The following is a 27,138-nucleotide window of genomic DNA, read 5'->3' as shown; positions in this document are numbered from 1 at the left end:
ATAATGTAATAAATTTACATTGCTTTCCTGTCGTACATTTCTTAAAACTTCTGGAAAAGCAATAATCCACTTTCTAGCAACATAATGTAATAAATTTACATTGCTTTCCTGTCGTACATTTCTTAAAACTTCTGGAAAAGCAATAATCCACTTTCTAGCAACATAATGTAATAAATTTACATTGCTTTCCTGTCGTACATTTCTTAAAACTTCTGGAAAAGCAATAATCCACTTTCTAGCAACATAATGTAATAAATTTACATTGCTTTCCTGTCGTACATTTCTTAAAACTTCTGGAAAAGCAATAATCCACTTTCTAGCAACATAATGTAATAAATTTACATTGCTTTCCTGTCGTACATTTCTTAAAACTTCTGGAAAAGCAATAATCCACTTTCTAGCAACATAATGTAATAAATTATACGGGAGTCACTTTGTTGCAATGTGTATGTATGATCAACAGCTGTACAATAGAAATCAAATGTATCAACCAACTGACCTTTTTCAATTAGTTGGTCAATTACATACTCAATATGTTGTCTATTTTTGATAGCATGCATTTTATCAGTGGAAAATGCAAGAAGTGCAGTTATAACTTCTTCTGATACATTTGCATGCTTTGGTGATTTGGCGAGATTGTAAAAACGCAATGTTTCAACAATGTTCAAAAATTCACCAGGTGTTGGATGATCATCACAACCTTTAGACTGTCTGATGATACCAAATAAATTTTCTAATGCATCTTGACTTAGTCTTGAAGTTAAAATGTATTTTAAATTTAAATGTCATGTAATGAAGTAGAAACAATGTTGATTTTAACGTTACACGTAACCCTTCAACAGTTGAATGACTAATCAAACCAAGTTTCATATTCTGTTCTTTAGTGAGCTTTTCCCATTCATCCAGAAATGACAAAAAAATTAATAATGCTGTGTGCTTGTCCGAATTTAAAAATAAAGCTTCTGTAGGATATCTAGATGTCATTATATGAATTAATGAATTTATTATATGAATTAATTATATGAATTAATATTTCACGAACTGTATTGTACCTTCTAAATTACCGTACAATTCTTCTATTTCATTAGGGAAGAAATTAAGGCCATTGACTACTTCATTTCCAAACAACTAAAATGCTAAATCCATTCGCATCTTTTCAAAGTTATTGGGAAAAGATGCTTTCTATTAATATGTGGCATTGCTTTTAAAGCAACGGCACCACAATCTTCCTTTCCATGCACAAATTGTATGCCCTGGCCGCACTTCTCCATATGGTGTGTAAAATCCATGTTTCAAAAAAGTATTTCGCATACATTTTATTAAATGCGGAAAGTCAGATATAAAACTTACGCGTTTCATCACATCGATGATTTATCTAATATTCAGTTGTATTATCTGAATGAGTACCTATACCAAATTTCTTCCACATTACTTTATTCCACGTAGCACCATCACAAGTTATAAAATCTACACACAGATCTGCATTTTCTAACAAAATTGTTGCTTCTATTATCAAGTCAGCAAGCAAGATTCCTTTAGTATTGTTGCATGTGGCAAAAACTGCAACAATCTGCTTCCAGTCACCCATAAATGGTTGAAATAGGAATACTAATCCATGATTGCCTTGCTTTTTTTCATTTTGAAAATTTCCCAAGTCTATAAATACTTCAATTTGACCATCTGAACTCACGTGCAAATTTTCAGACAACTTCATTTCATGTATCAATATACCACTATGGAGAAAATAGACTTCCATACTTTGAGTTTTCACTTTGATTGCCCGAAAAACAGAATTACAGAAACCAAATCCACTGCGGTCATTTTTAACATATCTTTGAAGGGTGTTCTTTCCAGGCACAATCAGAATTTAATTTACACGGATATGTTCATAAAGTTTGGGTCCTTTCATTCTCATTATTATACATTCAATTAACCATTTTGGATCATAAATCATACCTTGAGTACTTTTACGTTTGGAGGCATTATTAGAAGCATTTATAGCAAGTAATTGCTTCGGATTTGAGGCAACAACAGAAGTGCACATTTCATTTGTTTTTAGTTCCTTCAGTTTTAAGGATAACTCTGTATTTTTTCCCTTAAACAGCATATCAATTTGTTTTTTTTTCTGTTATTACTTAGTTTTGATTTCAAATAATTATTTTTACAAATTTTTCTTTTCAGTAATCTATTTACATATTTACAATGCACACATGTTGCAGACTCATTCATCTTAATTGTACACTTTTTACTGTATATCTGATTATGCATAATATTTACATATTTATGATAGAGTTGATTATATTCCAAAATGGTCCAACTCCACTGCAGACAGGTATTGCATCAACCTTATTAAGTAAAATCATGAGCTCGCTCACAGAATTAAAAATAGCAGATTATTTTTTTTTGGCCACACGTGAAAACCTCTGCAGTGAATTCATCATTTTTTTTTTTTTTTTTTCACTGATACTGATTAATTTTCTGACCAAAGGGTACGACAAATTTTTATCATAAATAAAACAGATTTAAGAATACTATGGATTGGGGACAGCTTTTAATTTTTAATTTTGACCAAAATGGAGAAGGTAACTGGACAGTCTCTACATCACTTATCGTTAAAGTTCTTTTAACAGGGATGTTTTGAAATACCAATATTTTCTTTATTCATACATATTTTTGTCACAGTTGTTATATTATTTTTGACTTTCCTTTTCTGGAGAAAAGTGGCTTATTGAAATACTTTGGAGCATTCGGAAATATGCTAGGTATTGCTTCAGGTTTAAGCAGTTGTTTACCTGTTGGAATTTTTATTTCCTCGCCGTTAACAATATGATGGTAAAATTTCTCAATAAAATGTTCTTCAAAATGCAGTTCACACACACGGTGGTGGATCGATAGCTCTGCATCTCCTCTGGAGATTCTTTTCGCCCATTCTCGACGAAGTTTTTCGTCTTTGGAAACTTAAAACTGTGCTTTTGTGGCATTTTGGTGACCAGAGATACAGCCGGGAACAAAACACTTTCATGAGAGTTTTGCCGACATATCAAATTAAGATTTAGCAGCTCACAACAAAAAAGAATACGCAAGAATACCGTGTAAAATAATTAGCTCACTTACAGCATTAAAAGTAGTAGACTATCGTTTCGATCTTTAATATATGTCGATTTCAGAAGAAAGCAAGGGTCAGGTGTCAACGATTGAAAACAAACGTCTACCTGATTTCGATGTTTTAAGACGGGCGATGGGACGATAATCCCACTATATCTTCTAGTACACTATAACCAGAGTATGGAATGAAATTTGGCTACATAGCCCTTTCTTTCAGGGCTAAAGAAAGAGGCCTTCAGGGCCTGCCTTTCCTTCAAAATGATGTTTCCGGCATTTCCTTTCCCCTTTGCCACCCACGGAAGAATTTCTTTTCCCCACTGTCCTCCCATGGAGGTAGGAAAGGGAGGAGGGACCATTCCGCGCTAGAAGTGAAGCACTGCTTTGAAGCTTCGGTCACCAGACGGGGTGTTCTTTGTTTACATTCAGAAGTTCGCTTGACAAGATTCTGATAGTATTTCGACACACGACAGTTCCATAGAAATCGAAAAAGGAACACTCTCGCTAGAAAATTTTCATAGTGTGATGGATAATAGCAATTTGTATAGTTTACTGACATTTACGCAAAAATCACATCTTGGTTATTTTTCGATAACTAACAACAGCGATTTTGATTATGAATTTGTTTTATAAAATTCTAAGCTGTTGCACTACAAAAATATAGATTTTATGAAATTTGCTAAAAGAGATCTGCCAAAATTTATTTTCTAGAAGATTTGAAAAGTTTGAAACTTGATGCCTAAATGTAAATATAAAATTATGTATGTTAAAATATTTGTAATTAGGCACATAGGTCAGATTAAGTTTTTATTAAATAGAGTAACGCATGCAAGGGCTATCTGACTAAAGAGAGAGATGCCATCGTGGAGGGATTTCGAAGAAAAACTGACCTTTGAGTGGGTATTAAAAATAATACTTGTAATTTTCATTGAAATTATATACATATATATTTTTTATGTAAAACTTTCGGGTGTATGCTAAATTAGTGTAAATTACTTTACACGAAAAATATAGTGAATGCACAGAAATTAAAGATTTGCACATGCCGGAAATGATAAATAGGTAATATGTATGGGTATTTATGCATGTGCTTGCAAAAAGCATGTATCTGCCTTTGACAAAATACTTAAATATTCATTAAATTATTTATAAATGTATTTGAAATGAAGAATTTATTCACTTATAAACAACTGTGAAAGTACTGTAAAGAAATCTAATGATTAAATGTATCTAATTTATAATGATTATAAATCTTATCTAAATATATAATAACCTTAATATTCAATTGTAAACATAAATTGAAATCCTGTTGACAAATACGTTATAAAACTATTTAAGCAAGAATTGTTCGTATTGGGAAGCAATCTGTTAAAAGGTATTGTAAAGCAAATGCTATGAGATGCGCACTTTAGAACGTAATAAAGAGTTTTGGAATATGTATTGTTGAAATGAAGGGTTAAAAAAAAAAATCTGATAAGTATAATTAAAAGAATTATTCCCTTTACATTTTATAATAACTCAGTTACAAGTTTTATTCCCTTTCAGAAATGTTCAGAGAAAGTCAAATACTATTTAATACCTATTTAATAATTAGGAATTAGCGAAATACTTATATTTCGCTAATTCCTAATAATTCTCTAATTTAAAATGAACCGAATAGAGCATTAATTATAAATTGACTTACATTTTTCGATTTAAAAGAAGCCAAAAAATCATGTCATATTTAAGAAAGTATTTTAGGAAGAAGCTTTATAAATAGAAAAGAAATAATACATAATTTTAATATTAATAATACAATAAACTTTGATCTTAATTTTTGTACCTTAACCGAATAAAATAAAATTACCTTAATTTTTTTTTCTAATGTAATTAACGAAAACTTGTGAAAATATTTCATTCAAATTAAACCATTTTGAGAAAACTATCCTGTGAAAAGTATAGCATTTAATTCCGTTCAGAATGAAATGTTTAAAAATATGTTGTTTTCACATACTTAGGACTCTGAAGTGTTGTAGAAAAAGAAAATATATACATTTATATGTATATTTGCGACGTAATTACAAAATATTTACACCCGAACGCGTCAAATCCCATAGAACTCAATGGTAAATGACCCAATGTTTTAGTCACCACGTAGGGATCGCCGGTGCTTCAGAGCAGGGTACGGAGAAACTTGTTTAGGGCGACTCCATCTTACTTCCTACCTCCATGTGTCCTAATCTCAGACCCATGGAAGTAAGAAAGGTCAAACTTCCTACCTCCTTGCTTAGACCATGGGAGTTTTTCTCTGTCCATTTCTTATCTCTTTAATCTAATTCCGAATGCTGCCTATATCATGGAGGTAAGAAAGGATTGATTTACATTCAAGAAGCTCTCTTGAAAGAGCTCTGATAGCATTTCCACACACGACAGTTCCATACAAATCGAAAAACGAGACACTTCCGCATAAAAGAAACATTCATTGTGTGATGGATAATAGCAATTTGTATAGTTTAGTGACATTTATACAAAAATCACATCTTGGTTATTTTTCGATAACTAACAACAGCGATTGTGGTTATGAATTTGTTTTATAAAACTCTAAGCTGTTGAACTACAAAAACATAAGATTTTAGCAAAAATGCTATGCTTAAAGTAGGAAAAATACCTTACGGTACCCCTAGAATTGTATGTCCTACGATACCCTCGATAGAGTATTCGCTACTTTTATTTTATGTTCCAAACGCCAAAAAGTTTTAAATATAATAACTTCTTTTTTCATCTACATAACATTGTGACATGTGCTTTTTAAAATTTTTTAAAAAAGCGGCATTATAATTGCGCATTTTAAACTCATCATTTTATTTTAATAGAACTGAAAAATAACCAATTTGGTCTTGCACATTTTACTTATTTGGGTTAATTAAAAACGAAATGCTGCAATCTTCGTCAAAATTAATAAATATACACACAGTTATTCAAATGAGTTAACCTTTCCTTGATTTGTAAACACACATTTGTGTCAAATTATGTACAGTTTTACACTGATGTGTGGAACAAAAGACGAATACATTTGAGAATTCGGCGAATGAAACAATATTATGCAGAGTAAGGTACTCAACATTGCGATCTGATGGCAAAGCGGTTGAGGTTTGAGTGTGAAATGGATAGCTATTAATTATTATATTTCAGAGACCTCTTAAACTGAGTAAAAGAGGTATTGAGTGCTCTGCCAAAATATATTTGCTAGAAGATTTGAATTTGCTAATGAATGTATCCTAAAACGTGTTTTAAGTCAAAAGTTTGAAACTTGATGGTTAAATGTAAGTATCAAATTATGCATGTTAAAATATTTGTTATTAAGCATATAGGTCAGCTTAGGCTTTTATTAAATAGAGTAAGGCATGCAGGGGCTATCTGCCTAAAAGGAGAGATGGCATCGTGGAGGAATTTCGAAGAAAAACTGAATTTTGAGTGGGTACTAAAATAATGCATGTAATTTTCATTCAAATTATATTTATACATATTACCTACCATATCCATGTGGCGAAGAATCATCATCCATTATCTTTTAGTTCGGGCGCCACTGTGGTGTCATTAAGGATTTTTTTTAACACCGCACAGTGCCCACCAGCGGCCGAGCGGTAAAGTCGCTGAACACTGGTAGTTCAGTCCGAGGTTCGAATCACGCGAACGGGCTGGCTGCATGGGCGTTTTCGTGGTTTTCCCCATGTGTAACGTGTATACGAGCCAGTTTCCCTTAGAAACTCCTCCACGAAGGCATCCCTCCCTTTAGGCAGATGGCCCTCGTGTGCTTTGCCATAATTAAATACACCACACCACACCTTTAATACCGCACACATGAAAAATGAGCAATGCCCTAGCCGGGACTCGAACCCAGGATCTCTCGAATACGCGCCGAGTGTGCTAACGTTACTCCACGAAGATATGCAGAAAAAAGAGAGAATATACCTTATAAAGTATCTGAAAGATACTGCACTTAAAATTTTAAAATTCCACGGCAATGTTTCAAGTTGGTGGACGACAGAATATCCTGACATAAAACATCTATTGCTGTACAGTGCTCTTTCACGAGCGTTAATATTTGTTAATGTAGTCCTTGTAGTAGTATATTCTCATTTCTTGATAGTAAAGTTATCAGGTTCAATGTTTCTTCTAACCTTCTTCGGAAACATACAATGACCTGACTAGAACAGAGAGCTTACTAAAGCTATGTTCACTAATTGTAGTAAGTAGACAGGATACAGACGAAGGGTATACAAAACCCTTTATTTTTTTTCTTTATATACAATGACTTCCGTACTTCGGAATACAATGACCCTCCACTCGGGGTCTAACTTAAAAGATATCAAAATAAAACTAAACTCTAATTTAACTTTAGAATAAGATTGGCCTTATAATAACAGGAAGCGTATGTAGCACAGAGACTGTGAACACTACAATACGTTTAATTTATCAAGAGGATTAAAACCTCTGGCCTGGAAGGCAAAGTAGCAACTGCGTAACTTCTAAGGTAAGCGGCCTGCTTCGAACTCACGGCTTCCTCTCTTTTGCTTGGCAAAAAGGCCACACTTAAATACTTGGCGTTCGCCAGACAATTTTGCATAAACTCCTTCACGCTTATAATTCTGGCCGGAAGTAGAAAATAAGAAGTGATAGTAAAGATTTAAAATAAAATAAACGTTAGTAAAACTTAAGATCCTTACATACTTCCCGCCAGAGTTAATTAGTTTGAAACTGAGGTCTAAAACGACCTTGTTGAAAACTTTTAGCTCTAGAAACTAACGCGAGGCCAAACTTTTACAATCGTAACTTAGCTAGAAAGTAGAAAATTTTAAAAGAAAGAAATTTGTTACAATAGCAGCTCCCGGAATATACAACAATCTTTTTTCTTTTTCATCTGTACTGCATCAAAACAGGAGCTTTATTCAATTCTGGTTCCTTCCAGAGATCTGGAAGGAAAACTAGTTTAATGAAATGTTACAGAATGACATTGCAAATAACATATAGAATATACTTTTCTTAACATTCTTATTTCATTCATGACTATTTTAATTATCTCTCCCCCGTGCTCTCCGACATGTGTTGTAAAAACACCAAACACGAATGTGTTTCTGTCTATGTGTTCAACACTTCCTCCTACAATCAAAACACTAATGTGTTAAAATTCAACATACGAGACCTCTTAACACACCCTAATTTCAACTCTAGACCCTGAGGTACTATTCTGAAAGTGGCTAACTCTAAAGTGTAGCGTCAGAGAGCCTAACTACATCATTCAACCTTTAACACATATTCACCATGATTTAATCTTTACCGTCACACGAATAACAAATTTTTTAACATTACTTTCACTTTTACCATATCACGGTATTTCTAAACATTCAAAATAACAGTTCACATGTATACAAGAACATATCAAGATGCCGTTAATTTTACACATTTGAAAACATACATTAGTAGTACATTGTTAACTTCTATTCTTTTCAAAGCAAGTGCCAATTCTTTCTACATTGAAATAATACTACATTTCAAAAAGTCTTTCAGACTAAAACTTCTTTCTTGTTAGAATGTTTTAAATAAAATTTATACAATAACTTTTTACAATATTTAAGTCTTTACACAACGCTATTATACATCAACTTTAGTTTTACGCGCGAGTAATTGAAAAACATAATAAGAAAATCGGTCACAACTCATTTCTCGCCCTTTTGGCGATAAAGGTAGACCTCGCATGAGGTAAAACTTCTTGAAATCTGCCACTTGCAGTAAGAATGAAAGATTAACTTAAGTTTGTAAAGTAACATAAAATTTTACTTATCTTTGTAATATTCAGACATCCTTTTCTGGGCCCAGTCTTTGAAGGTGCTGCAGACCGTAGCTTGGTTGATCCTCCTTCTTGTACGGGCTCGCCCTTCAGTGCTTTCCTCTGGAAGCTTCCGTTTTTCACCACTACGGCCACCCTTGAACATCTTCCTTCTGTCCTCTGCTTGTGGTCTTGGCCGTTTGAAGGCAGCTGGTCTTGGTGGAACCGGGAAACTTCTGTCGTGATCCTGCTTGGACCTCGTTGTTGGCCGTTCAAATTTTTCTTGTACTTTTTCCTCCGCCGCTGATGGCCCTTCCGCAGTTCGGCGACTTTTGCTGCGGAGAGTTCTGTCGGATGAGTCAATCTTCCGTTTCACAGCCGGGTTATAGTTGCCGTCCTTTCTCCCGGTCTTTTCCACATACGTCGTCCTTCTCCCTTCTTCATTCTGGGGGTGTTCGTGAACTCTGTTTTTTGGACGGTGGAACGGCTTCTTTTTCTTTGTACCTTCAATTTTTCCGCGGGGCAATTTTCTTTTCACTTGCTTCTGTCTCTCATTGGCTTGCCCTTGTACTTGTCGTTTTCCCACCTCTGGAACTTGTACCTGCGGTGTCTGCCGTACCGGATCCTGCAAAAGATCTGAAGAGATTTGCATTTTATTACGGTCATAGAATGGTTTTATCTGGTCAATGTTTGCGGAACAGGTTTCACCATTTCTTGCCTTTAACACTACAACAGCGTGAGTTATTTTTTCTATAACATATGGTCCTTCAAAGCGTGGAAAAAATTTGGCAGTTTTATCTTCTGGTGCTGAAGAAAGTGAATGCTTAATTTTTAGTACTTCATCCCCTACTTTATAAGTTACTCCCCGTCGTTTCAAGTCATAATACAATTTTTGTTTTCTTTGTGCTACTTCCGTATTCTTTTTTGCTTCTTTTATTAGTTTTTCTATATCACCCATTTTAAATTCTGGGGCTCTTTGTTGCACATAAAATAGTTTATCTAACGGTGTTATAACCTTTCTGCCTAAAATAACTCAGCAGGAGTTTTGCCCGTTGTATCATGTTTTGCGGTCCTAAGGACGAAAGCAAATTCATTGACATAGTTATCCCAGCTTTTATGAAAATTTTTAACATAACTACGGATAATTTTCACTATATTTCTGTTGACCCGTTCCGCTATATTTGATTGCGGCCGATACGGGACCATTTTTAAATGACGTATGCCCAGTTTTTGGCACATGTCTTCAAATATATTACTTACAAATTGAGGACCATTATCCGATATAACTTTTAGGGGCGCCCCGTATTTTAAAATATATTTATTTAAAATAGAATCGGTAACTAATTTCGCGGAGGCTCGTTTTAAGGGAACAATTTCGGTCCATTTACTAAAATGATCAACTATAACAAGGAGATAGCGACTTTTGTTTAACTGACTTTTTGGGAAAGGGCCCAATAAATCGATGCCGATTATTTCATTTGGAAATTCGGATTTAATACTATTTAGAAACCCGGCCGGGCGGAAATTAATATAATTAACGGCTTGATATGTTGGGCAGGACTGGACATACGCCCTTGTTAACTTTTGCAGTTCAGGAAAGTAGACTGCCTCGCGTACGCGTTGAGTAGTTTTTCGAATACCAGCATGAGAAGCTAAAGGGCTGTCATGGAGCCCTTGCAGGATATTTAATCTAAGACTAGCTGGGATAACAGGTCGAAATTCGTTGTTGGAATTCGTAGTTTTTGTATAAAATAATAGACCATCTATTAGTTCGTAATGGGCCGCCCTATTTCTTATCGCCACAATATCTTGGTGGCTAAAATTTTCAGGATCCTTCAAATACTCATAAATACTTCCAAACTCAGGATCCTTACCCAGTTCGGTTATTACAGTTTCTCGGGAATTTATTGTACACGCTGTCAGCATTGCAACTTTTACGGTATTACCCTGTTCGTCTAATTTAATTCGTGACAGGGCATCTGCTACGATATTTTCCTTTCCGGGGGTATGCTTGATTACCAGATTATATTCTTGCAGCTTGAGTGCCCATCTTATTAACCTTGGGGATAAATTTTTTCCTGAGTACAATCTAGTTACCGCCGCATGATCAGAATATACTGTTATCGGCGCCTTTCCAAAATAGACTCGGAACTTTTGCACTGCTAACAGAACTGCAAGTGCCTCTCTCTCGGTCGCGGAATAGTTTCTTTGTGTTTGATTTAAAGTTCGGCTAAAAAATGCCACGGGCTGCTGATTTTGCGAAAGTACCGCTCCTACCGCATAATCCGAAGCAACCGCTGAAATTTCTAAATTTTCATCCTTTTCAGGAAATTTCAACACAGGGGCTTGCGTTAATGCTTGTTTTAATTTTTCGAAAGCACTATTGGCTTCGGCCGTCCACGAGAATCTTGCCTTTTTCCTTTTTAATTTTAACAATGGCTCAGCGATAGCCGCAAAATCTTTTATAAAGGACCTATAATATGAACAAAGTCCTAGAAAAGAAGAGAGCTTCTTTGCCGTGTTTGGAGTCGGATACTTTTGTACAGCGATTATTTTTGATTCATCTGTCTCGATCCCTTTTTGCGATATTTTGTAACCTAAATATTTTAATTCAGGGGCTGCAAATTTGCACTTTTCGACATTAACTTTTAGACCGGCCTCATTTAATAAAGAAAACACCTGTCTTAAATCCTGTATATGTTGGTCGAGATTATCACTAGTAATAATGATATCGTCTAAATAGATAAATGTGGACTTTCCAAGAACAGGTCTTAACACAATGTCCATGCATCGCTGAAATGTTGCTGGGGCCCCAGAAAGGCCAAACGGCATACGCAAAAATGCATAAGTGCCAGACTTGGTTATAAAAGCAGTCTTAGGCACGTCCTCAGGCCTGACCCCTATTTGAAAATAACCATTCGTTAAGTCTAAAGTCGTCATAAATTTGGTTGATTTTATGTTCCTTAAAATTTCTTCTATGATCGGTAACGGATATACCGGATATTTCGTTATGGAATTTAATTTACGGTAATCAATAGCGAATCTCCACCTTTTTGGATGCTCCAAAGGATAATCATTATTTTTCTTACATAAAACCACCGGGCTAGCATAACTACTTGAGATGGGCGTTATGATCTTTTTACGTAGCATATCGGTAGTATGCCATTCTATAATTTTTTCCTTATTCTTATCATACCGGTATGGTTTTTGACGAACCGGCAATGCATCTCCGGTGTCAATACTATGGTTAGTAACCTGAGTAAATCCTGGAATATCACTAAATAAGGAAGCAAATTCACTTACCACTTGTCGGATTCTATCTTGCTCGTCATTAGGCAGGTGGTCAAGATTTAACCTTGGCGGTTCAACCTTTTCTACACGCACTGGTTTCATTGTCAGCCTAAGAGACGCTTCATTAAAATCCAGTGTAGCTTGTGCCTCTGAAAGAAAGTCTATTCCTAGGATTAAATGTGCTTGCAAATTCTTTACTATAAAAAACATCACCTTTACTTGTTCGTCCTTGATACGGATATATAAAGGTACTTTACCTACGCACTTACATTCTTTTCCTTGCGCCGCTAATACTGTCGTATTATCCGCATTATATATGCGGTATTTGCGAAAATACTTTCTAAAAAAGACTTCTGCCACACAGGAACACTGCGCGCCGGTATCCAGGAGTGCGGTGGCCGGGATATTATTTACCAAGACTTCAATCTTCGGAAGAGTTAAATTTTTCACCATTACTGTATTTAACTTGTAGGAAGAGGGGTTTTCGTGGCCTTCGGATTTCCGCACCCTCTCGTCAGCAGAAATCCGTTTTAGTTTAAATTATTTTTCCTTTCGGTGCTTTCCTTCTTTCTCCACTGGCCTTGAGACTTTTTTCCTGGGTTGCTATTGAACTGTCGACGTTCGCCGGCTGTTTTTGAATGCTCGGGTTTCCTTGCCCACTGATTCGCTTTTTCTCCGTAGCCATGTGCTTGAGTTTGCTGTAGTCTTGGCGTACCAAATTGGTTTCGCTGTTGATATTGGCGTCTTCTTTCGACGTCCGCCGTTCTTCTACTTTCAAACTGGATTGCTAGCTCAAATAATTTTTCCAGTGTAGTCGGATTTCTCAATTCAATAAAGTCTTGCACTTGGGGTAGTAACCTCGGCAAAATCACTTGAATTATTTCAGGATCCGGACGGTTTCCATACAAGAGCTTGAAAACGTGAATTTTTCTTAAAATAAACCTGGAGATGTTTTCCATTCTTTGTTGATATATACTGAAAAGTTCTGTTTCTAATTTCGCACGATCCCTTACAACAGGGAAGGCTTTTAGTAGGGCAGTCTTGAAATTTTCGTAGGTATAGGTGGGACTTCCTGCTTGACCCAAGAGACTTCTGCCGATACATTTGAACCAGTTAAGCGCTTGGCCCCTCAAAGCGCTGGTAGCTAAGGTAACTTTTTGAAACTCGTGCACGGGGTAGAGCATGAAGTGGTCATCCAATTTTTCCAAAAAACTGGTTACCTGTGAGTTTCCATTAAACGTTGCTTCTGGTTTCATCGAAGCGCGCATGGTCTGGACAATATACCCAAATCCTTCCAGGGCGGCAGCTGGCATTTCTGGATTCTGAGCTGTTTCTGCAGGCAGCACAGGTTCTTCTTGAAACTCGGCCATGGTTATTCTTCGTCGGGCGCCACTATCAGGTTCAATGTTTCTTCTAACCTTCTTCGGAAACATACAATGACCTGACTAGAACAGAGAGCTTACTAAAGCTATGTTCACTAATTGTAGTAAGTAGACAGGATACAGACGAAGGGTATACAAAACCCTTTATTTTTTTTCTTTATATACAATGACTTCCGTACTTCGGAATACAATGACCCTCCACTCGGGGTCTAACTTAAAAGATATCAAAATAAAACTAAACTCTAATTTAACTTTAGAATAAGATTGGCCTTATAATAACAGGAAGCGTATGTAGCACAGAGACTGTGAACACTACAATACGTTTAATTTATCAAGAGGATTAAAACCTCTGGCCTGGAAGGCAAAGTAGCAACTGCGTAACTTCTAAGGTAAGCGGCCTGCTTCGAACTCACGGCTTCCTCTCTTTTGCTTGGCAAAAAGGCCACACTTAAATACTTGGCGTTCGCCAGACAATTTTGCATAAACTCCTTCACGCTTATAATTCTGGCCGGAAGTAGAAAATAAGAAGTGATAGTAAAGATTTAAAATAAAATAAACGTTAGTAAAACTTAAGATCCTTACAAAGTATTAACAGCAGTGTTCGTACGGTACCTTAAGAGTCGTTAAAAGTCCTTAGGTTTTTTTTCGGAATGGATTTCTTGTTCCTTAAAAGTTCTTAATTACGCCCAAAATCGGCAGAAGGTTCTTAATTTTAATCATCTGGAATTTTTGGCTGTTTTTACGACTGCCATTTAGAATGTGAATTAGCATTTTGAAGGAATATTTTTGGTGATTCACTGACAAATATGGTTATCTTTTGAACTGGTAAATGGGTTATAATATGTTCCTATTACTAATATAAATGGTTTTATACTCGAGTTGCTGACCAAGAAGTGAAACATAAGCATTTCGAAATTATTTCATTTTTTTCTAATGAAGAGCTCTTAAACAACTTTCTGCTTTTGGGGATATGAATTCTTTTATTAAATAGTTGTAAATATGGCGACTTATCAACGTTCTAACGATTTTAAGATCAGTTTCTATAGAAAATTTTTAATTCAAAGATCTGGAAATTTTTCGAAGATTTTTTTAGAACTTTGTAACACTGATAAATTTCATTTAAATAATGTAATATATTCAAATTACACTTAAAAATGATATTAAAATATAGTATTTTTATTTTTCGCTGTCATATTATAAAATTCTATTTTGGCCACTTGTTCTACAATATTTTAAATCAGAAAAATAAACAAGGTATAATGCTATAAAGCACAATTTACGAAACAGTTCTTAGCAAAAGCAAAACAGCTATATAATTAATTAAAAATGTCTCCTTTTTCATTTTATCATGGAAGAGTTTTTCCCATTTAATTGCTTCAGATTATTCAGTATTGTCACCATATGCATTAGTTTTTTTTTTTTTTTTTCTATAAAATTAATCTTACACTTTTTCGCTTTGATTTTTTTTCCAAAATATTTTTGGCTTTTCGCTGTAAGAGTAATTTTTCTTTAGGATTTTAAATATTGCAGCTTCGAAAGTTTAGGAGGATTTGAAGGCAAGATTTATAGACCCACGATTCTAGAAGATTCCAGAAAAGTGTGACAAAATGAAAAACGTGTTCATGGTATTAACACGTATTGGATGTATTTTACATTAATGTATGCAATGAATTTCTTAAATTTTGGAGAACATCTGGAAGAATAATGAAAACATAATATTTGAATGTTTTACTTCTGATAGAATATTTTTCTTAACATGTTAGCAATGTTTTCTTAATATTTATCACGCATATTTTTCTAAACATCCCTTTATTTTCCATACTTTTCGCTAGACACAAACACGGAGAATATCAAAAATGCTTCTAATCTAATCACATGGACAGGTGTTATAGAAAGGAATTTTTTTATTAATAAAGAAATTGAAAGCTGTAAATTTAAAAGTTTCATCTAATATTTCTTAATGCATTATACACACGGCTGTCGCTAGGCATTTGCAAACCTGATGGAATCTCTGTGGATTCTAAATTGACTTTCTAAATTCTGCTTCCAATGTCTGCTCTAAATTCTAAAAGTTTTGTCATTTCTAGATTTTGTCGTTTGGTGTGTCACTAAATTCTAAAAATTATGCCACACCAGCCGGCCCTTACCATATACCATTTCATATTTCTTCTAAACGTTCATATTACTAAAGAAATAAAATTAGCAGCATTTCCTATACATTCTAAATGCATTAATTTTTTTTTTTTTTTTTAGAAAGCAGAAATCTTTAATTAAATCAATCCAAAGCTTCTAAATAGAAAAGGAAACGTGTTGAAGAAAGAAAGTGAATACGTAAATAGAACAAAAATTATTCTTCAAAGATACCTACAGTTATTATTATGTAAACTTTCCATTTGTTTTATAATTTCAGCCTTTACTATAATTTCCAATTTTTATTTCCTCACCAGAATGCAAATCACTTAGACAGTTTTTAAACTGAGGTTTTTGGAATGCAAGACAGTGTGTTTCTGACCTCCGCTTGCTCGCTGCTGTTGTTACTACCAGCTCTGATAATTTGTAATTATTCGCCTTTGCATTATTGCTGCCGAAATTTGAAGTTGTTATGACGATTGAGTTACTGACCCAGCTTAAATTAAAATTAAATTGTATAGTTTTTGACGACTTGCCCTACAGTTTTAGTTTAAATCTGACTCTTAATGTTTAATTACATCACCACGAGATGTAATTGATTTTGATAGCATCAGAACATGCCTTTATGTTCAACGTTCTTTTAAAGTTACAGGCTTATTTAAACCTTTGTCTTACTCTGCAGTTAATTGGCCCACCAGCGGCCGAGCGGTAAGTCGCTAAACAGTGATAGTTCGGTCCGAGGTTGCAATCCCGCGAAAGGGCTGGCTGCATGGGCGTTTTTGTGGTTTTCTCCGTGTATAACTTGTAAACGAGCCAATTTTCCTTAGAAAGTCCTCCACGAAGGCATCCCTCCCCTTACGCAGATAGCCCTAGTGTGCTTTGCCATAATTAAATACAGCACCATACCATACCTTACTTTGCAGTTACTTCAACATTGCGATAATTTGCTTCCCCACTATCGGGAGGGGGTATACTATTTAACTTTTACCGGATCAAGTACACCGTCATACGTACATTATGCAGAGGTTGACAAGTTAGGAGATTGAACACGCAGAAACTAGTGAGAACATTGGTTTGCGTAATGAGGCAAATTTCTGAACGATTCTTAAAGAGAAGGAAATCCATATAAATCAGCCGAAATGTCTGTGGAGGCTTTGAATTAAAAAGACGCTTAAATATTTTGTTGAGTGTTGTTGCTACAAAATATAAGAATTTTGTAGCTTTTACTGTGTAATTATCCTAATATCAATTAAGAATCAATGTCATAAAATTGCATGTATTTTAAAGCGTGAAATTTTATTACATTGTAATTTTAATAGGGCATTTTTTTAAAGAATATTTTTAAAACATAAATAAAATTTAATAGTGGTGTTGTAAATCTTTATGACTAAGATTATCTATGTACCTAATTTAATTATTTATAACTGCTTCCCTAAAAAATTATCTCTGCATAGTACAGTTATTGCCTTTCAATAATCCTTACCGTGGTCACAAGGTAAAACACAAAAATGTACGAATTCATGTAAAAATTATTCTTCGCATCTAGTTAGACTTAAAATAATACAAAACAACTTATCACCTCTTGTGTTTTGTGGCTTATTGGAACCTTTAAGAATGTAAGATTCCTGTCTTTTAATTTACTGTTAAAGTTGAAAAACCGTAAGAACTGGTAAACGAATAATCGCTTTAGTTCAGTAGACAGAGAACAGAATTGGAGAAGAGTTAAATACCCTTTATTATTCTGTGTGTGTGTGTGTGTGATTATGGCAAAGCCTCGAGGGCTATCTGCCTAAGAGGAGGGATGCCTTCGTGGAGGACTTTCTAAGGGAAACTGGCTCGTATACACGTTACACATGGGGAAAACCACGAAAACGCCCATGCAGCCAGCCCGTTCGCGGGATTCGAACCTCGGACCGAACTGCCAGTGTTCAGCGACTTTACCGCTCGGCCGCTGGTGGGCCCTTTATTATTCCAAATAACGTTTAACAGATGACTCCTTTCTTGGAGTTTACAATAAAGCCTCCCCTCGGGCTTGAACTCAGGAAACAAGGAAGTCAAACTTAACTAATCGTAACTGAAAAGATATAGCCGAAGCTATTAAAATTCTAACACACTTGGCCCCTTAACGCTAACTAACGACGAAGTTATCAGGGACCTAAACTACGGCCGATTGTAAAAATAGCTTTAGAGAGAGTAAAGCCAAAATGCATGGAATTTCTTGCTCTTTCACGAAGTCAGTAGAACTTCAGAGTTAAATACTTCTTCTCCCCATTTGCATTCAACCGCGATTCCGAAAATAAGTTCTGGCCGGAAGTTGTAATCTGAGATTAAGGAGAGACAGGAAAGTAACTTTAACTCCAAATCAGCTGTCAGAAAAATCAAGATAAACCTTACAAGAAAATTAACTGGTTTCGAACCCTTGGAATTCTACGGGATGCTATAAGACAAACTGCGTTTTAACCACAGCCCAACCGTACCTACATCAGGTCTTTTAGGTTTATTCTGATCATCAGGTCTATCTTTAGGCAAACAGCTGTGGTGACCATAGCCAGTCTTTTGTTATGAATCATGTTGATTACGATTTTAATCTCATTTTAAACTATCCCAGCTGATATAAAATCTACCTGGTATTTACTAAACCTCTAGACTGAGAAAGTATGAGACATTAGAAAAAAATCTGAATAAAGCTAAGTGTTACTAATTTCGTAATAAAAAGTAAGTTAAATGTAATTTATCTTCTTTCAAATATGTCCAACTATTATAAGTGTAAAATACTTTATGATGTTATTTTGGTAAATTTCATAAACTTAATTTTATTCTCAACCTTTATAATTATGTTAATTAAATTGTGTTTAACAATAATGCATCCTACCTATAAATCTATTTTATTTTTAGAGGATGGCATTACAAAAGTAAAGGGCCCCCAGCGGCCGAGCGGTAAAGTCGCTGAACACTGGTAGTTCGGTCCGAGTTTCGAATCCCACGAACGGGCTGGCTGCATGGGTGTTTCGTGGTTTTCCCCATGTGTAACGTGTATACGAGCCAGTTTCCCTTAGAAAGTCCTCCACGAAAGCATCTCTCCCCTTAGGCAGAGAGCCCTCGAGGCTTTGCCGTAATTAAATAACTTAACTTAACTTACGAAAGTAAAGTTCAGGCATGGATAATATTTTTAACTAAGTTTACTCAGTTACCATTTGCTCTTAGGACCTTAATTTTTTTTTCATTAAGGGTCCTTAAAAATCCTTAAAAGAACGTCATTTCTGTTTGCAGAAATGTGTAAAAACCATGTTCGAATTTCCGATTTACCGTCTCGCGAGCTGAAGATAAAAAAGTTTTTTTTTTTTTTTTTTTCTTACTGTGTTGCCATTGCTCCTTTTGAAATCGCTGAGTTTCCTAATGAAAAATTCGTCAAATTTTTACAAAATATGAAATAGATAGTAAAACAAATTCGAATGGAGGAGTACGTTATTCAAAATTTGATGTCTTTGGGTACCGTTGTTTTTTCACAATGCGAAGTAACATACATTCTTCGTTACTTTATTTCTTTAAACATAATGCAAGGCGATAATATTTCGTAAGCAACTATTAGAAAAGTGAAAAGATGTTTTACAGTGGACGACGAAACATGCCAAAACGAACTCAATATCCCTTCTTGGCAAAATCTTTTCGCTAAAAAAGATTGAAGAAAAGTAGATTCATTATTTCATCGTTTCATTTTACAGCATAACTCAAGCTTTGCGCAACAATCTGCAGTAAAGATTTTAAGATTTATTTTAATTTTAAGAAACAAGTTATTTTATGTTAAAAGCATTTGCTATCACTCTTCAATATCCGTTTTCTTGAAAGACTGCAAATGAGGACCCAAATTAGGAAACAGAGCATGTTCTGTTTGAATGCCACGCTGCTAAGACTGCTATTCTCAGATAAGAGGTCATCATTTTCGGCGGTGCAGTGAAATTCTCGATAGCATCTTCACTCCAGTGAAGCTTAAGCCAAATTTTGCTTTGAATATACCTTCGCAACGTTCGGTTAGTTTCTACTTAGTTTAAATTCTAATTCCTTTGATGTCTAGCCATAATTGCTGGCCAATGTGTAAGCACAAGGAATGCCGTCTGTTCAACATTTTGGATTGTGAATAAAAGGGACTTTTACACCATTCGCAAGTTTCTATTTGCTTATGTATTATACATCTTATCATCGTGTTCGCTTATCGTCTTGCTTATCTAAATCGCTTACGTCTGAAGTGAAGTCTCGACTTCATGTATGTTACTAAAACAAGTGAGACGCTATAGTTTTTTTAATTAAGTTTTATTTATTTTTTAAAAGTTGTTAAAGACTATTTATTTAAACCGAGCGAGCTGAACAGAACGTACTCCTGGTGCTTACAAATCAAACAGAGATTATGATTAAAACTCAAAGTAAGAAATTTAAACCAAGTAGAAAGTAGACAAAAGCTAGGCAGAGATATTTAACATGAAAGTCGGGTGAAGTTTCACCGGAGTGAAGATACTATCCTCAAGTTTAAATGCTCGGCCGAAAGTCATGATCCCTTATCTAAGACACTAGCAATGTAGCAACGTGGCCTTCAAGAGGCAGAACGCGCACCGTCTGAATCATCTCGAACCTTTCTTTATACAGACGCGACCTAATTTTCATTATGGCTAGGAAACGGAAATTGAGATGTAATAGTAAAGGGTTTTAACACAAAATAATTGGTTATTTAAAATGAATCTTACGAGTTAGCAAAATAAATCAACTCACGAATAATCAAAAACTTATTGTAACAAATATTGTTAAACGTAAACACTAATTTAAGTGCCTCTACGCGAAACACATTTTTTTCTTACCCTTTTTAATAAAAGATTATCATAATATATATGTAAGGTATGTGCTAATTTTATAACAGTAACTTTAAGTTTATCGAACTTTCCTATCTCTTGTAAATCTAACTTCAGATTAGAATTTCTTAGCGTAATAAGTATTTAAATCGCAGTAAATGCACATGAGCACTAGAGAATATTTAAGTTCACTAATTTCGTCAGAGAGAGAATTGGGATTCCTGAATAGCGCGCTCTTGGCTTTTGGCAACGTCTCTTTAAGCTGTTAATATGCTCGACCGTCTAATGTGCTTTGATAGCTGCGCTAGCTAATCAGTATTACGGGCCAACTAGTTTAGATATTGTGTTATCTTCGGCTAAATCTCTTTAGTTAGTCATTAGTTGGTTCTTATTTTCAAGCCCAAATGGAGGCTCTCTTGTACGGCCTGAGAAAGGAGCCACCAGTGAATTTTTATTTTCAGCAACAAAGTGTAATTAACGCTCCTTAAGTTTACATTTCTGTTTTTGGACTTCAGCGATTATTCGCTTAGTAGTTTACTTGGTTCCTCAAAGTTTAGTTACCAGATAAAAGGGAGGAACATTCATATATATTAAGGAGATTTTGATTAATGCATAAACATTATTACGGTTTTACTTAAAATGTCAGTATCAACTGAAGCATTTCTTAAGTTAAAAGTTATGTCTCATTCTAACACAAATAGGTATCGTTGCTTAATTTCTGTCAGTGTTAAAATTAAAATACAAAATACTTTACATCAAATTATTGAAATTTTTACTTATTGTCTTAATGTCTCTTTTCAGGAAAATTTGTGGTAAAATCTTGGATTGCTTTAGGAGAAAAATGCCCATGGACAAGAGGGAAGCTATGATTCTTGAGATGTGCGCTATGTTCCTCGGCTGCGACGAAAGAGATTTGTCTAATTACATTGAGAGTATGTGTTACATATGGAGATCCATTCCCGATGTTTACATTACACTGGAAGAGATAAAACATACGCTTTTTAAGTTCTTGGATATCGAAAATGACGAATTTGTGGAAGAAATATGTCAGGAACTCCAGAGGCGGGGGTTTAACGGCTTTAAAGTCAAACAAGAGACAAACACCGCTCAGAACACTCCACGCGAAGAACCCAAGAGCAAGATAGAAGATTTATGGTTTGCCCATTCACATTTATCTGAAAAATATGATAGTCCTTACGATTGGCTTAGTATGCATAATTATTTCCGAGAAGAGGAAAGATGTTCACGTGACTCAAAGTTACAGTTGCCAGAGGAAATATTTTGCCCAAATTCTCGGGTTTCTAAAAATCCTGAGAGTTTTATCTCTCTACCGAGAGGTTTGTTTCTTCCATATAAGTTCATAGATCCACACTTTTTCCTTGCATTTGTTAGTATAAAATTATTGCATTTGACTAGAGTTGCAAAGTCCTTAATTAACACTGATAACAGCACCATTCAACCGCACACACCGTTTGCCCATAATCTAGACGCGGCCGAAGAGGTATTGGCTGGCACTTCACAGTCCTCAGAAGAATCTGGTGATTCCATTCATGAGAAAAGAAATCCGTTTCAATACTCTCGAGAAACGGTCAGACATTCCGTAACTCAAAATCCACAACAGGCAAGAGATTCTGTACGCCCAAAGAAAGAAATGTTTGAAGATCTCATACGTGAACCAGAGAATACGTTCCAGTATTATCTACAAGGGGCCAAACATTCTAAAACTCAAAATTCACAATGGACAAGAGATTCTATACCCTATAATCTAGGCTCGGTCGAAGAAGTATTGGCTAGCACTTCACAGGGCTCAGAACATCCTCGCGATCCCATTCGTGGGCCAAGGAATCGGGTGCAATACTCTCGAGAAACGGTCAGACATTCCGTAACTCAAAATCCACAACAGGCAAGAGATTCTGTACGCCCAAAGAAAGAAATGTTTGAAGATCTCATACGTGAACCAGAGAATACGTTCCAGTATTATCTACAAGGGGCCAAACATTCTAAAACTCAAAATTCACAATGGACAAGAGATTCTATACCCTATAATCTAGGCTCGGTCGAAGAAGTATTGGCTAGCACTTCACAGGGCTCAGAACATCCTCGCGATCCCATTCGTGGGCCAAGGAATCCGGTGCAATACTCTCGAGAAACGGTCAGACATTCCGTAACTCAAAATCCACAACGGGCAAGAGATTCTATACGCCCGAAGAAAGAAATGTCTGAAGATCTGATCCGTGAACCAGAGAATGCGTTCCAGTACTCTGGAGAAGCAGTCCGACTTTCTAAAACTCAAAATTCACAAAGGACAAGAGATCCTATATCCCAAAACTTAGGCTCGATCGGAGAAATATTGGCTAGCACTTTACGGGGTTTAGAAGAACCTTACGATCTCATTTGTGGGCAAAGGAATCCGTTGCAATACTCTCGAGAAGCGGTCAGACATTCCGTAACTCAAAATACACAATGGATGAGAGGTTCTACAAGCCCAAATAATGAAATGCCTGAAGATCTCATCCGTGAACCAGGGAATACGTTGCAGTACTCTCGAGGATCATTCAGAGGTTTCCTTCCTCGTAACTCACAAAAGATAGGAGAATCTGTGGCCAAAACAGGAGAAGAGCGTACCGACAAAATCAGAAGTACATCGAATCCTAGTTCAAAGTTGGTGCAAGAACGCGACAATCAAATCAATTTGCCAGGTCTATTGGACGACTCCATAAATGCACAGGCAAGTGATTCAAATTTTCAGTTGTCAGATGAAGAATTTTGCATTACCCCTCCGCAGAGAACTCAATTCAATTATTCTCAAGAAGCAATGAGATGCGGAGCTACTTACAATTCCTATTTGCCAGAAAAAACTGTTGATCAGCCAAATACAAATTCTCCGTTTTCTCAGGTGCCAGAAATTCCTGAGATCCCTATCTCTCAACCAAGGAATTTATATGAAACATTTGTGGTCGGAGCTCCGATGGATGGCATGCGCAACAGATTACCACTAATTTGCAACCCTTTATTTTCAGTAAAGAAACAAATGCACAATTTAAGAAAGGTGATTAGAGAACTACTTATTGGTAATTCCCAATGGATAGAAGACTGTGTCACTCAAGCAAGACAACGACACCCTGAAGGCAAGATCAGAAATACATCGTTTTCCAGTTCAAAGTTACCAGAAGAACCCGACAATCTTATGAATCTACCAAGTCTGTTGCCCGATTCCACAAGTGCGAGCAGCAGAAATACACATGATTCAAATTTTCAATTGCCAGATGAAGGATTTCGCATTATCCCTCCGAAGAAAATAAAGTTCAGTTACTCACAAGGAGCAATGAGATATGGAGCGATTTACGATCCCAATTTTCCAGAAGAAATTGAGTATCACCAAAATACAAATTACCTGCTTTCTCAAGCGACAGAAAATCCTGAGATCCTTTTCTCTCGAGCTAGGAATATAGCCGAATCTCGTATCAGAACTGCAATTTTTCGCATTTTGACCATACCAGACCGACTGTATATTCAAATCTTCAAATTCGATAGCGCGGTCAGAGATTTCCTGATTCGTAATTTGCAGTGGACGGAAGGTTCTGAAGATCCATCTATTGAAAATGTACAATTACCGGAAGAGCCGGACAACTCCAACATTCAAACGAGCAGCCTATTTCTCAGTAATCCAGGGGCGATGAGAAAATTACCGAATAACAATTCACAGTTTCTTGAGAACTTAAACTATGAAATGCCAATTACCGTGTCACATGCTCAAAGAGCTGCCAGGGATAGTCTGATTCATATTTCACAACGGACAGAAGACTCTGTAGATCGACAGACTCGCGATTCACAATATTTAGAAGTGCCTGTTCCCGCCGGCCTCCAACCTAGGCGTCTATTACACTATACCCGATGTGTGATCAGGGATGCACTGATTCTCAATTCGCAGCTACCACAAGGGATTGCACTTCTCAAATTACCCGATCGATTGCAATCATATTTAAAACTGGAACTGTAAATTTTTCACGCGGGGTATAATATTCATTCTAAAGGATTTCATACAGAATGCATCCTACATTCGCTTAATAGTTTCGCCAGAAACTTTTGAAACATTGTTACATAAATGTATGCATTTCTTTTGTAATAAGATAATAGCATTAAATTTTTTAATTTTTAATATGTGCGTCTTGATTGCCCTGCATGCACACACATACAGACTCTTGAACCGTACTCATTCGGAATTCTGTCGTGTGTGGAAATATGTACTATTCAACAATAAAATGGCAAAACGAAGACACATAATCCTTAAGATTGTGCAAATTAGGGATATTGTACATATTGGTAAGACATACAAATACAGTAGAGCTCTAATTATCCGAATCATCAACAATTCGGATAATTGGATTTTTTCTCAAGAAAGGGTCTACGTCTGTATGTACCGCATGTTGAAAATGGAAGGAAAAAAAACTATTTTCAAAGAAAAAGAGGTATTAGTTAATTAAAATGAAAAGGCAACACTTTTACGTACATGTTATACAGGGTACTCTATAGTACTTACATTATTACATAAATGCATGCATTTCTATTGTAATAAGATTCTACCATTAAACGTCATTGTTTGCTTCATGGAGGTAGGAAGTAAGATGGAGTCGCCCTAAACAAGTTTCTCCGTACCCTGCTCTGAAGCACCGGCGATCCCTACGTGGTGACCAAAACATTGGGTCATTTACCATTGAGTTCTATGGGATTTGACGCGTTCGGGTGTAAATATTTTGTAATTACGTCGCAAATATACATATAAATGTATATATTTTCTTTTTCTACAACACTTCAGAGTCCTAAGTATGTGAAAACAACATATTTTTAAACATTTCATTCTGAACGGAATTAAATGCTATACTTTTCACAGGATAGTTTTCTCAAAATGGTTTAATTTGAATGAAATATTTTCACAAGTTTTCGTTAATTACATTAGAAAAAAAAATTAAGGTAATTTTATTTTATTCGGTTAAGGTACAAAAATTAAGATCAAAGTTTATTGTATTATTAATATTAAAATTATGTATTATTTCTTTTCTATTTATAAAGCTTCTTCCTAAAATACTTTCTTAAATATGACATGATTTTTTGGCTTCTGAGGCATCTTTTAAATCGAAAAATGTAAGTCAATTTATAATTAATGCTTTATTCGGTTCATTTTAAATTAGAGAATTATTAGGAATTAGCTAATTCCTAATAATTAAATAGTACTTGACTTTCTCTGAACATTTCTGAAAGGGAGTAAAATAAGTTTTTTTTTTTTTTTTTTTTTTTTTTTAAGTATTATTTAAAACTTGTAACTGAGTTATTATAAAATGTAAATGGGAATAATTCTTTTAATTATACTTATCAGATTTTTTTTTTTTACACTTCATTTCAACAATACATATTCCAAAACTCTTTATTACGTTCTTAAGTGCGCATCTCATAGCATTTGCTTTACAATACCTTTTAACAGATTGCTTTCCAATACGAACAATTCTTGCTTAAATAGTTTTATAACGTATTTGTCAACAGGATTTCAATTTATGTTTACAATTCAATATTAAGGTTATTATATATTTAGATAAGATTTATAATTATTATAAATTAGATACATTTAATCATTAGATTTCTTTACAGTACTTTCACAGTTGTTTATAAGTGAATAAATTCTTCATTTCAAATACATTTATAAATAATTTAATGAATATTTAAGCCCACCAGCGGCCGAGCGGTAAAGTCGCTGAACACTGGTAGTTCGGTCCGAGGTTCGAATCCCGCGAACGGGCTGGCTGCATGGGTGTTTTCGTGGTTTTCCCTATGTGTAACGTGTATACGAGCCAGTTTCCCTTAGAAAGTCCTCCACGAAGGCATCCCTCCCTAGGCAGATAGCCCTAGTGTGCTTTGCCATAATTAAATACACCTTTAATGAATATTTAAGTATTTTGTCAAAGACAGATACATGCTTTTTGCAAGCACATGCATAAATACCCATACATATTACCTATTTATCATTTCCGGCATGTGCAAATCTTTAATTTCTGTGCATTCACTATATTTTTCGTGTAAAGTAATTTACACTAATTTAGCATACACCCGAAAGTTTTACATAAAAAATATATATGTATATAATTTCAATGAAAATTACAAGTATTATTTTTAATACCCACTCAAAGGTAAGTTTTTCTTCGAAATTCCTCCACGATGGCATCTCTCTCTTTAGGCATTCATGCATGCGTTACTCTATTTAATAAAAACTTAATCTGACCTATGTGCCTAATTACAAATATTTTAACATACATAATTTTATATTTACATTTAGGCATCAAGTTTCAAACTTTTCAAATCTTCTAGAAAATAAATTTTGGCAGATCTCTTTTAGCAAATTTCATAAAATCTATATTTTTGTAGTGCAACAGCTTAGAATTTTATAAAACAAATTCATAATCAAAATCGCTGTTGTTAGTTATCGAAAAATAACCAAGATGTGATTTTTGCGTAAATGTCAGTAAACTACAAATTGCTATTATCCATCACACTATGAATGTTTCTTTCATGCGAGAGTGTCCCTTTTTCGATTTCTATG

The 27,138-nt window shown here is 35.1% G+C and overlaps 1 protein-coding gene across 1 annotated transcript in view; it reads left to right on the top strand.

Moving 5' to 3' along the window:
* Positions 1–24,700, top strand: part of LOC146995223 (uncharacterized) — a 36,551-nt gene extending 11,851 nt beyond the window's left edge. Inside the window, exon 2 of the mRNA XM_085825942.1 lies at positions 21,351–24,700. Coding sequence (XP_085682068.1) covers positions 21,351–24,549 — 3,199 coding nt within the window. The 3' untranslated portion in view covers positions 24,550–24,700. The remainder of the gene's footprint in view (positions 1–21,350) is intronic.
* Positions 24,701–27,138: the final 2,438 nt, after the last annotated feature.

This window comes from Stegodyphus dumicola, chromosome 10 (assembly GCF_044657685.1).
Source record: "Stegodyphus dumicola isolate Sdum_Otavi_A_Nest chromosome 10, ASM4465768v1".
In the NCBI taxonomy this organism is placed as follows: domain Eukaryota; kingdom Metazoa; phylum Arthropoda; class Arachnida; order Araneae; family Eresidae; genus Stegodyphus; species Stegodyphus dumicola.
Note: the sequence above shows the minus strand (reverse complement) of the source record. Positions and strands in the feature narration are given on the sequence as shown.